Source organism: Cyprinodon tularosa, unplaced genomic scaffold (assembly GCF_016077235.1).
Source record: "Cyprinodon tularosa strain WSP-4 unplaced genomic scaffold, ASM1607723v1 ctg6, whole genome shotgun sequence".
NCBI classification, from domain to species: Eukaryota; Metazoa; Chordata; class Actinopteri; order Cyprinodontiformes; family Cyprinodontidae; genus Cyprinodon; species Cyprinodon tularosa.
Genome location: NW_024039340.1, coordinates 1115561 through 1127812, shown reverse-complemented (window position 1 = coordinate 1127812; position 12252 = coordinate 1115561). Strand labels below are relative to the sequence as shown.

The 12252-nt window shown below is 37.4% G+C and overlaps 1 protein-coding gene across 2 annotated transcripts in view; it reads right to left on the bottom strand.

Annotated features, from left to right (window-relative positions):
• Nucleotides 1-5369: 5369 nt before the first annotated feature.
• Nucleotides 5370-12252, bottom strand: part of stac (SH3 and cysteine rich domain) — a 62679-nt gene continuing 55796 nt past the window's right edge. For both annotated transcript variants that reach the window (XM_038307005.1, XM_038307006.1), the window contains 2 exons: nucleotides 11856-11993; nucleotides 5370-6317 (listed from right to left, as the gene is read on the bottom strand). In XM_038307005.1, the coding sequence (XP_038162933.1) occupies nucleotides 6219-6317; nucleotides 11856-11993 (237 nt within the window). In that variant the 3' untranslated portion in view covers nucleotides 5370-6218. The remainder of the gene's footprint in view (nucleotides 6318-11855; nucleotides 11994-12252) is intronic.

Sequence of the window (12252 nt, the reverse complement as noted above, 5' to 3'; positions counted from 1 at the left end):
AGAGATGCATCTAAAAGTGACAGGATGGTAGCTCCTGACTGGACTTGAGCACCCCTGCTCTAGATTATATCCTACATCAGAGAGCAAGAAGTATATCTGATCAGGTGTCATATGATTTGTTGGATAACAGCAACTTTTAGCTTAGTTAGATCTGGTGTTTAAGGGGCACTCTGGGTCACATGACTAATTTTTAAGAAGAGCAGCCTGCAGGGAGCATTAATAAGGACCATGCGCCTTACAGTATATTGACCTTAAAAAATAATTGAGTATAGCACAAGTTAAGCTAATACTTGGGTCAAGTGTTATGCAGTGTCTCTTTAAAGGAATAGTACACCCAAAACATGATTAGCCTTCATTTTCTACTCACCCCCATGCTGAACAACACTCAGGAGTCTAAGGGCCGGATTTATCAAAGGTTTGCGTGTATAAAAACGTGAGCTATTTCACTGCGCACGCTAAAAAATGTACAAACTGATCTATCAACAGCGTGCTAAAAGGATTTGGTCTTTAAAACGTGCTAAATAGCGCCTCTTATCCATTTATTACTTTTTCTGCAATGAATATGCAATATGGGGCGTTTACACGCAAAAGTGCGTCTTGTGGGAGGAGAACGTGTAAATATATTAATTTAGCACTCGCAAAGTGATTTATTAAACCTGAAAGCAATTTTGCTAACGGTATCTGACTCTATATTAAACACGTTTCAAAAGAAGGTGCAAATGGTCTGTATGCGTAATTGCGCACACATGGCAGCGGTTATTGTCGCAAGAAGGAGACATCTGAAGCAAAGAGACGCAGAGAACGCATTTTTTCACTCCGTGTGAATATTTTTGGAATGAACGAGGACACGATCATCAAAACATATCGTTTATCCAGCATTGCCATTTTGGAGCTGTTGGGGGAACTCCGAATGGATTTGGAGCCAGCCACAAGGAGGATCCACGCAATACCAGATATCACAAAACTCCTTGCAACATTGCACTTTTTTGCATCTGGGATCTCCCAATCTCGTTTTTCAGAAGTGCGCGCAGTCATCTTATCCACAGTCACTTCTTGTGAGCCATTTGGTATGTGCATTTTTCTAGAGGCCAATACAAAACACCTGTTTTTTTTTTTTTTTTTACTGCAGTGAAGTAGAAATTCAGCCACATTCCACCTTAGGGAATAAAGGTTGCCAAAGTTTATATATATATCCATCCATCCATCCATCCATTTTCTTTACACGCTTGTCCCAAGTGGGGTCGCGAGCGGTGCTGGTGCCTATCTCCAGCAGTCAATGGGCGAGAGGCGGGGTACACCCTGGACAGGTCGCCAGTCCATCGCAGGGATTAATGCATATATATATATGTGCATTATATATATATATATATATATATATATATATATATATATATATATATATATATATATATATATATATATATATATATATATATATATATATATATATATATATATATATATATATATATATATATATAATTTTTTCTTTGGGATTGGGTGGGGGTGTCACTGTAAGATTAAAATTTCTTAATGCACTAGTTTGCACAAACTACAAACTACTTTGCCGCAAACCACAAAACGCGCAAAACCATCATTTAAATAGGCCGTCTCCAACAATTTTGCAATTTAGCTTATATAAGACAGCAGCTGCATCTGAATGTGCGCCCTTAACCCCGAAATATATGGCACTATATAAGGGTAACACCGTTTTGTAGGGACGTCCGAGTATTTAGTGAAGAAGTAGTGCACTCAAAGTTTCCCAAAAATGCACCTTGAACCGTACTCTTCATTGATGGGCACTAGATAAGCAGATATATTCTAGAATGCTTTGCATGAGTTCTCCTGGAAAAGCATCATGGGATTTTTATTGGGCGGGGTGAGAGAGAACATTCGTACCTAACTTGGCTTAGTTAGATGCGAGGATCATCTAACTAAGCCAAACAACCACTGGGGAGTGAAAAGTAGTGATTATCTGTCTGAACAGAGTGCAACATAAAGTCCCCACTCTTTACAGGGCGCACATTTGCACACAGTGTTACAGTTGTGTTCTTGACATTGGGTAAGATATACATATAGTTTATTAAAGTGATTTCGTTGCTTGAATAAATTTTGTAATTGGTGACACATGCCCATTCCACACAAATTATCCCAGAGATTTGATACCTTTCCTTTTTTTTTTTACCTCCCTGTTGTCATGGCAAAACACTCGATCGAGGGACATGCAGCACTTTAGGTAATACCTTTGAAAAAGATTAAAGCTACAGTGTGTAATAATTACAGGGATATAAAGTCAGAAATTTAATATATTATACATAACTATGTTATTTATCATCACCTATGAGCTCAGCCTTTTAACCATAATATTTGCGTTGCCTTAGAATTCGTTATTTATAATTACATAGGAGCGGGTCTCGCAGCCATGGAGGCAGACATCTTTGCGCTAGGGCAGCGCAGAGGCAACAAACTAGCAATTGCGAGATCGCCCATTACGCTCGAAAATAACTACGGCAAGTTGAGAGAGATGAACTGAGACGGTACTGAACAGTAGATGGCAGTATTATGCCTGAGAAGCGTTTAGTCTGCCTGAAACCAAAGAAGAAGAAGAAGCAGGTATACTGCGCCTCAGTAACAAGAAAGGTGAACAAGGCGGCAGGCGTGAGTGACTTTGCAAACTGTTTGGCACTGTTTGGCCAAACATCAGACGAATGGAGGATCATGCCTACTCTGTATCACAACAAAAAGCGGCGGACACCGAACCCCCGTCATCTAAGAAGCGGAAACACGACGAGAATAAACGCAAGCGTGACAAGAAACGACAAAAAACACGGATCAACGGCACGGCATTTACACGATGGAAGTCACTGATGGAGGTTTTCAAAGTGATGCTCAAGTTGCCAGTTTTCTCTTGGACAGGTAATTAATCCTACACACACAATTGTCTAATATCACTGCAGTTTTTGGAGTACAGGATGCTCAGACCTGTCTAAAACAATAACATGCTGCGTGATGATGCTGTTACTCTCCAGTATACTTATTCAGCAACGTCCCTGACGTTTCACAGGTAATGATTCAGTAATTTTCTGTAAAATAATTTTCTGGATATATACCTCGGTTACTTCTCTCCGGCTCCTTTGGAGATCTTCAAGCCTTTCCTCCTCTGCTCTAGTCACCCCGCTGGCTCCCCTCCCTCGCCTGGCCCTAGCTGCACGCCCACCCCGGCCTCTCTGCCCTCTTCCTTTCCCTCTTCCTTGCCTTGTAACCCCCGTGCCACAAACAAGACTTGGACTCTGTAAACGGGGAATATATATTCTTCCAGCGAACACAATCTCGCTGTTAAACTAATGACTACAATTACTTCGTCTGTTTATATCACCATGCAAAGCAGCTCACCAAAACGTCACAACGATGTAGAAAAAATAACGGGTATATTTATTATCTAAAGTCTACATGAAATCTATACCCTACACAGACTAATGAAATACTATCTGTAAAATTATCTATGTAAACAAACCTCATCACTTGAGAAGGTACAGTAGGTGATTCCGACGTCGTGGAAGACATTTTGTCCAGTAACGCTCGCCGTACTGTTGGGGGGGAGAAGCGGTGGGGGGGAGACGTTCATGTTGCTGCAGTCTGCAGTCTGGACGTTAGATGTCGCTGAAAATTACACACTGTAGCTTTAAGTAAACATGCTCAAGGGCTTTAAGATAAATCACTATATCAACCGAAATTGTTTTATTTAATTCAGTTCAGAATTATTTTCACTGTTTCAATTACGTTTGAAATTCACCTGCAAAACAGTTATAATTGCAAGCTATGATTCATAGAAAGGCCACATGTCATTTAGTCTTATTTGTTGGATTTTTTTTTTTTTACCTTGTCTGTTCTTGACACTGTTGAATGAGAATACCCCCCCACCCCCCCGAAAAACATGAAAGAAAATCATGCCACTTCTCGTGTGCATTGTTTACATTAATTTTTACAACACAGCAGTGTCTGTCCTCTTCTGCTTTTTTGTTATTTCAATATGAAATAGTCAAAATTAAGTCCAATGAGGTTTTTTTGGAAATATGACAGAATCTCTACTTGTCTTTTAATCTATCAGACGCCTAAAAAAATCTTTGGGAATTTAACAGAATTTTTATTCTGTTAAACGACAGGGATTTGAATTAAAAATGCTACTGAAATTTAAATGTTGTATGTTTGTACTTACTGTTTCAGTGTTAAAATATATTCAGGACACATTTTTGACCTAAAAAAAAATTTCATTGTCATTATTTCTACAAAGTTAAAATTTCATTTTTTATTTTCTCTTCAAGCTAAAAATTCACATTACTATTTCAAAGTGATTACATTTTCAATACTTATTTTTCAGTTTAATTTTTCAGTGTTAAAAAAATCTGCATATAAAAATATTCAACCTTTCAAAATTCAAACTCAATATTTTCAGCCTCCTGAGATTAAACTGGCTCTATTTCACTGTCTTAAATTTGGCGTCTAAATTCAGTGTAAAAAGGGAAGGGTTACTTCAGGTCACAGACATTAGCAATGGATTGTGGCGTCCAACACACAGCCAATCCCGTTACGGTTTCTTAGTCATGTGACGCTTGTGGCGCTCATACCGAAGGAAAACCAGCATGACGGAGCCGGTCATGCAAGCTAACTCAACGGTGAGTTTATTACTTTCATTTTTCTGTAGTTAAGTTAGAGTTAGCTTGCATGACCGGCTCCGTCATGCTGGTTTTCCTTACTGCATCGTCACGTCACGTCACGTGACCAAGAAAACGTAACGGGATTGGCTGGGTGTTGGACACCACAATCCATTGCTAATGTCTTTGACCCGAAGTAATCCTTCCCTTTTTACACTGATTTTTGACGCTGAATTTAAGACATTGCAATAGAGCCAGTTGAATCTCAGGAGGCTGAAAATATTGAGTTTGAATTTTGAAAGGTTGAATTTTTTTATATGCAGATTCTTTTTAACACTGAAAAATTAAACTGAAAAATAAGTATTGAAAATGTAATCACTATGAAATAGTAATGTAAATGTTTAGCTTAAAGAGAAAATGACAAATTAAATTTCAACTTTGTAGAAATAATGACAATGAATTTTTTTTTAGGTCAAAAATGTGTTCTGAATATATTTTAACACTGAAACAGTAAGTACAAACATACAACATTTAAATTTTAGTAGCATTTTTAATTCAAATCCCAGCGACACAGATTTACTTCCATACTTTATCCAATTAATTTACAAATGATTTGATGACAGCAGAGTGTCTTCTCTAGAACCACTGTAAAACAGACAGTGACAGGAGATCTTTCATGACAACAGCCATTGATATTGATAAGAAAAAATTTAAGAATTACAGTTTCCATAACTTTTAATTTCCATTTGGGATCAACAAACTGTTTTATGAACTGATTTACATTAACATTAATGTTTTTAAATTCTCAGGATCTTACCCCAAAGAAAAAGGAGTAACTCTATTTCCATGCATCCTCGTCTTGCTCTGTTTTATTGTTTCTGATTTCCTAATATGGTTTTGTTGATGTTTAGTCATTAGTCAAAATAGCAAGTATAAATATGCAATGAGAACATACCTAAACTTTCAGAAGAAATCAAGTTTCAATGTTCTTACTTTCCTAATGTAAATAGATATATTCATATCCTTATCTCACTGTGGGGATTTCACCATAAAAAACTAAATTACTAGGCTTAATTAATGTACAAATGCACCATTTATGTGGAAAATTCAATTGTATAAAAGCATTGAGAAATTAAATATGTAAGAGGGGGACTCTGTTTCTGTAGTAAAAGCTGTAAAACTAATTACAAAGAGTAAGTGTTTTTACATGTTAAGCTATTTTCTTTTAACTCAGCAATAGCATCTAGTTAAATAAACTACAGAAAAATAAAAACAGGAAATAAAAACGACAGGCTCTATAAATTAAAAGTAAAAAAAACAAAAACAGTAACACAGTGATCTCCTGTCTCCTCACAAGCAGAAAGCAGCTTCTCATTGTAGTGTCTGCTAGAGCAGGACTGCCCGGTTGGAGTTTTTTGGTGCCAGAAGTGTCACTGTTTGTACAAACACAGGTCTGTGATGACGTGGTTTCCTCTCCTCTTGCTCAGTTTGTTCCCATACCCTTACATCCAGGTGGCTGATCCAGCCTTGCTCTTATTCCTGTAATCCTTTCTCTGAGTCTTTGTTTCAGATGATTTCCAGGACATCACAGGGCACATAGCCTCTCTTCTTTCCAAATGCCACTCTGATGAAGCCGCCGCGCTCGTCCTCGCTGCTCACACAGATCTACACCAGAAGAAAAATCATCAATTATTGTCTGTAATATTAGGTTTTATGGTTTCTAAGCTTTGCCAAATTGACCTTTTACAGCCACTTTCTGAATTACTAAATGTAACACAGCTTAAACTGAAGGCATCCAAGAAAAACTGTGCTTTATTCCTGTTTATTTTTAATGCCTGTTCACATCATGGAGCTTTGTAAGACGATGTAACAGTTATGAAGAAATATATAATCAATTAAAAACTATCTAATTTAAATGTCACATTTAAATTTATTCCTAAATGTAAAATATGATGGAATTTTTCTTGCTTTTTATTTCTGATAAATTTATTACCGGTAGTAATGTCTCCCCTCAATAAAAGTACAAGGGATTGCTGCCAAGCCAATGAGACGACAGTGAAGATCAACAGTTTGGTGTTGATCTGTTATCAGGTAAAATGTACTTTTTGTCTAAAACAAACAGGCTTAAAATGGAAGGCAAATTGACTTTTGCTCAGTTTTTTGATGACGTTTCGACACCTATCGAAGAGTCTTTGTAAATTCTGTTGGCTCGCCCCAGAGGAAACTGTAGTTGGAGTGCTGATGTTTTTAACCAGCATGGAGGTCCATCCTCCTGCTCACATTCCAGGCCAGATGCAAACCAAATATCCACCTTTTGTTCCACTGGATTGTTGGAGCCTTTTGTTGTGCACAGGCTCTGTGATTGGTCTTTTGAAATTTTGTATAAAGCCTTTTTAGACTTTCTTTTCTAAGTTTTTGGTTTAAGCTTCTGGAATTTAACATGTTTCCCTTTTCCTCCTTGATTCGAAGGAGTTTTCATCAGAAAGCAATTATAAAATGATTATTATAAAATAATAATTAAAACAATTATACAGTGAAAACATTCATCAATCCATCTTCTCCGACTTATTCTGACAGGGTCAGTGTAGCCCGTTCCTATCTCCGGCAGTGTACGGGTGAGAGGTAGGGTACAGTCTGGAGAGGTTGCCAATCTGTTGCAGGGCAACATAGAGACACACTCCCATAATTTAGAAATGCCAATTAACCTAACAGTCATGTTTTTGAACTGTGGAGGAAACCAGAGTACTTAAAGAGAACCCACGCATGCAAACTCCATGCAGAAAGACCACGGACCGGGAATTGAACCCACAACCCTCTTGCTGCAAAGCAAAAGTGCTACAAACTGTGCCACCATGCAGCCAACAGTTAAACATTTGGTATAAATATATTCTTTGAATATGTTTCTGCTGAACATTAGAGGGTAAAGAAATATTCAACATAAACTAGGCAAACCCAGGCATCCCTTACAGGAGGAGAATTACATTGTTAAAGACCCAAAGAATATCTGCAGATAGCCTCAGAAAGACATCAAAATAGTAATTATTTTGTTTTGTTTTTTAAGAAAAAAGGTACTGCATTAGTGGCATTAGTGAACACTTGCTGCACAAGTCTGCACTATTGAAGAAAAAGCTGTTTTAAGCTTGTTTAGATTGTTACAGGCCTTTTTGAATAAATCAAGGATATAATAGAATACAGTAAAGTAGTCAGGTTACACAGGACCAGAGGTTGCACTAGGTTTTCAGACTCTGTCATTTTTACTGACAAGTTAAAAAATATCTCCACCCATTACTATATCTTTTTATGTTAATATTTAAACCATCTAAAGTTATTTTTATTCATTTCAATGAAATCCATTCCAAAAAAGCTGAGCAGAGAATCCACCTCTACCATGAGATTAAAAAACATAGCCTCACCGCTTCCTCCTGCTGTATTGTGCAACCAATTAAATGTCTCACAATTGATCCCTGCAGAGGCTTTTCCCTTTTGACAGGCAACTTTTTGTCACTGTTTAAGTGTTCTGCTAGCCTCATGAGACCATCCTGATCTCGCAAGCTGTCAAGGTTTCCCTCGCTAATCAGTCTGGAGACTCTCCGGTAAAGAAAATTTGGAGCCGTTCACCAAACGAACGTCCGATCAGCGTTGGCTTTGAGGCGGGTTGAGGTGTGACGCAACAAGAAGTGCGACAGTTCAGTCTAAAGAACATGGCGGCTTCAGCCGATGAAACTAGCGTTGGCGTGGCTATCGAGCAAGTTTTATCGGAATTACAGAGTATTTCTTCACTGAAAGAAGAGCAAAACACTGCCCTGGAGGCTTTTCTCAGAGGAAAAGATGTTTTTGCTCTTCTCCAGACTGGTTTCGGCAAGAGTTTGATCTATCAAATGGCTCCTCTTCGTCGTTGCTCTGTTAGTACGTCATATGCTTCGTTGATCTGATTGGTTTATTTGGCCCGTCAATCACCAACATAGGCCAATCAGCTAACCAGTATTTTCGCCCCTTCCCAAAATTACTTAAATGGAAGGTTTCCAGATGGATATGCGGAGCAAATCCATCTGGCAGAGTCAGGTTAGTGTTCTGCAGCCACATTAAACAAACTAATGACTTCAAAATGCCTCTTCTGCCAAAGCTTTAAAATATGGGAAAACCTCACCAAATTAGGTGATCAGAAGTCTGCAAGATGAGCGGTTTCTTGATTAACTGTAAGAAATCTGGTTGAAACAGTTAATTTTTAGTCTGTACGCTACTGAGTGATCAGGCTGATAAATACTTTCTGTCTAAATGACAGGTGGCTTTCATTCATCTTAAAAAAAAAATTATTTTTTTATTTTATTGCAAATACAGCATTCCAACAGTACAGTCTGGAGGTGGGGACATGATGGTGGGGCAGTTTTTCCTGCATGTGGTGCTATAGAATAAAGGCAGAACTTCATTGGGAGAATTTTAGATAGGAAAATAAAAATAAACAAAAGGTTGGATGATTCTTTTTGTTTGTTTGTACAAAAGAATGAGCTGAAATTGCCAGGAAAGCTCTGTTCCAGTTATGAGTTGCTGGAATTGTTCACAGTCATGCATGCATACACTCCTCATATAGCATTTTATAGAAACCAAGTGACCTAAATGTTGTGTTTCTGGACTTTAGGGGGAAAGCCAGAGTTCCTGGGAGAGCCCAGAAATGCAAAGGGAGAAAATATAAACTGAAAGATCCCAGGTTGGGAATCAAACCATCCTGGGATCATTAAAACCTAGTTTTCTTAGACTTAAACTTTATTGTCATTTTGTACACACAGGGTGTATACAAAACGAAATGTCATTCAGTACAGCTCTCAAGACTTTTTTATTTCCTAAAGTGCAGCAGTGATAAAATGTAAACATGGTGATCAAATGTAAACATAAGACTGAGATATGATTTACAGTTTTTCAAACATTCAGCTTTTTTTTTCTCCCTCTCCGTTGTCCCAGGTAATGGGCTTACAACTAAAAATAGAAGAAAATAGAATAGGGAAAAAAAAGGTGAAAAGAAAAATACATAAGTATATTATTGCTCATAAGCAACATTTTTGATTGCCATACTGGTACAGTGGAACTTTTTCTGTTTCTCACAAACTCCTAAAAAAATTTTAACTCAGTTTTTCTTCCTACTGTTATTACTTACTGCATCTTCACTTATGTTTTTAATAAAAAGGTGGACACTATAATCAGTAAATTTACAGTTGTCATCGTTTATAACTGAAGGGCTGCGATGGACTGGCAACCTGTCCAGGGTGTACCCCGCCTCTCGCCCATTGACTGCTGGAGATAGGCACCAGCAACCCTCGCGACTCCAATTGGGACAAGCGTGTAAGATAATGGATGGATGGATGGATAACTGAAGGGAAATACCATATATAAAGATTAACCAACAGAAATCCTTTTACTCCTTGATGCTTTCTGTTCCTCAAATCAGAAAAGACTGTTTCCAAGTTTTCACCTTTTTTGAACTTTTGCATTTCTAGCATCGGCCCTTTAATGGAACATAACGTATGAATCTCCATGTTTCCTCTGAGCTTATTTCCCCCCGGGTCTGCATGAATGGAAAAGAGAGTCAACAGGTCACAGATCCATCTTGCTTAGTTGGTTTTATCCCCACTGGGGCCTGCTTACTTTAGGCATCCTCAGTGTCATCGACACAACATGCCCTGAGAGGAATTGTGGGAAAAGAAGGGCTGGTCTCAGATCTGCTTTGAACCCAAAATCCAAATTCAATGAAAACTCCTGAGAGGAATCGTATGTCGACTCCAGATGAACTTTCCTCTAAACAAGTGGATGCAAGGGAGTTAGAGGAAGGTAATAATTTAACAAAAGAGCTGTTGGATAATTTGAGGCTGAGGTTCTTAATAGCTGAGCTGTGACTTTGCATTCGACACGTGTAATGTATGCAGCTTCATCTGAAGGTCTTTGCTCCTTTAAACCTTGGCACATCTTAGTAATGTTAAGTGAGACTTCCTACCATTAAATAAGGATATAATTGTGTTTAACTGACCATGTTGCACTCAAAGAAAATCTTGACATAAACAAAAATCTATTTTTAAAATATGAAGATGATTGCAAATGTAAATTGAAGCTAAGACGATGAAATCCTGATGGGCTGGGAGAGTTCTGGCATCACAGCTCTGCAGCTGCATGAGTAGACGGCAATTATCAAACATCTGCGCTATAATTTGTTTTTCCATGCACTGATCTACAGCAGAAGGAATGCACTGATTTTTTAATATCTTACAAACATCAACTTAAAAGTAGTCTTTAATAATTACAGGGATTAACTGATAGAAATGTAAAATATTACACAAAAGTATGTGATTTGTTATCATCTACGAACTGAAAGCGTCAGTTGTAATTTGCTATTTATAATTACATATTATTGCAGGTGGACACTGTAGCTTGAATTTGTAAAAAAAAAAAAAAAAAAAAAGATGAAGGAAAAGAAACTGCATTTATAAGTCTAAATCTTTTAACATCTTGTCCCATTGCAACTACAAACAAAAGATCATGTGTGACCCCTCGCCATAATTCTTATGCTCTTAAATAAAAATCCAGGACCAACATCATTAGTTATAAAGACTTTTTAGTTATAAAGTCTAAAGTTATAGACTTACAAGTCTCTGCCTTGTTAACGTTTTTCCAAGCGAAATTTCTTTTTGTATTACACTTGTGTAAACAAAATGACAAATAAAATCTGTCTAAAGTCTAAAAGCTGGTTCTAAAAAGCATTGGGTGGAAAAAAGTGCTCATTATTTTCACAGTGGATTTGTAAAGAAATAGAAAATTGTTTATTTTTCTTCTGTTTGAAAATAAAGAAGTGAAGGCTATAACGTACTATCCCAGTAGTGTTGGTTTTATTTAGACAATATGTTTAAAAAAGGACTTAGCTTACATTCGTATAATTTGTAAACAGGCACTGTAAGTTGTAGAAATAATACAAAACAGGTAACAGGATTTTCATAACAATGACTAATTATTTGTTAAAGAAAAAAATGTTATTTGCAGATGTTGTAATCATTTTCTGCTTGCAGAAAGAACAAATACATTGACTCGAGATATGTTTTAAACACAAAAGTGTAAAAAAGCAAACTAACAAATATTTCGTATTTAGCAAAACACCGGATCGAATACTATAGCAGTTAGTCCTACTACCATAATGGTGGATGGGGGGTAAATCAGCTTTAGTACCTGCCCCTCCTTCAGAGTGAGCTGTCCTTGTTCTTTGCAGCCGATAAACGTCCTGTTGCACCTGAACACCTGATCTCCCTCCTGCAGCTCGTGAGCAAAGGCTGCTGGGAAGTAGCCGATCCTGTCCTCAATCACCCCCTAAAAACAACCAAAACATTTTTCATGCATGAATACGACGACATAAATTTGCAGAACGGGATCTCAGAAGGATAAACTTCAAAGATATCAAAACTTATTGACCTTTTTTTCCTGTCTAAAGTCTACAGTAAGACAGAAGACTTAATATTTATGCAGCAAAGTAGGTTAAAATGTATGATAAGTTTCAGCAAAGTCTGGTAGAAACATGCTGTCTCTGCTATTACTGTGATTTACTGCTCAGTTTCCCATCATTAAGTAT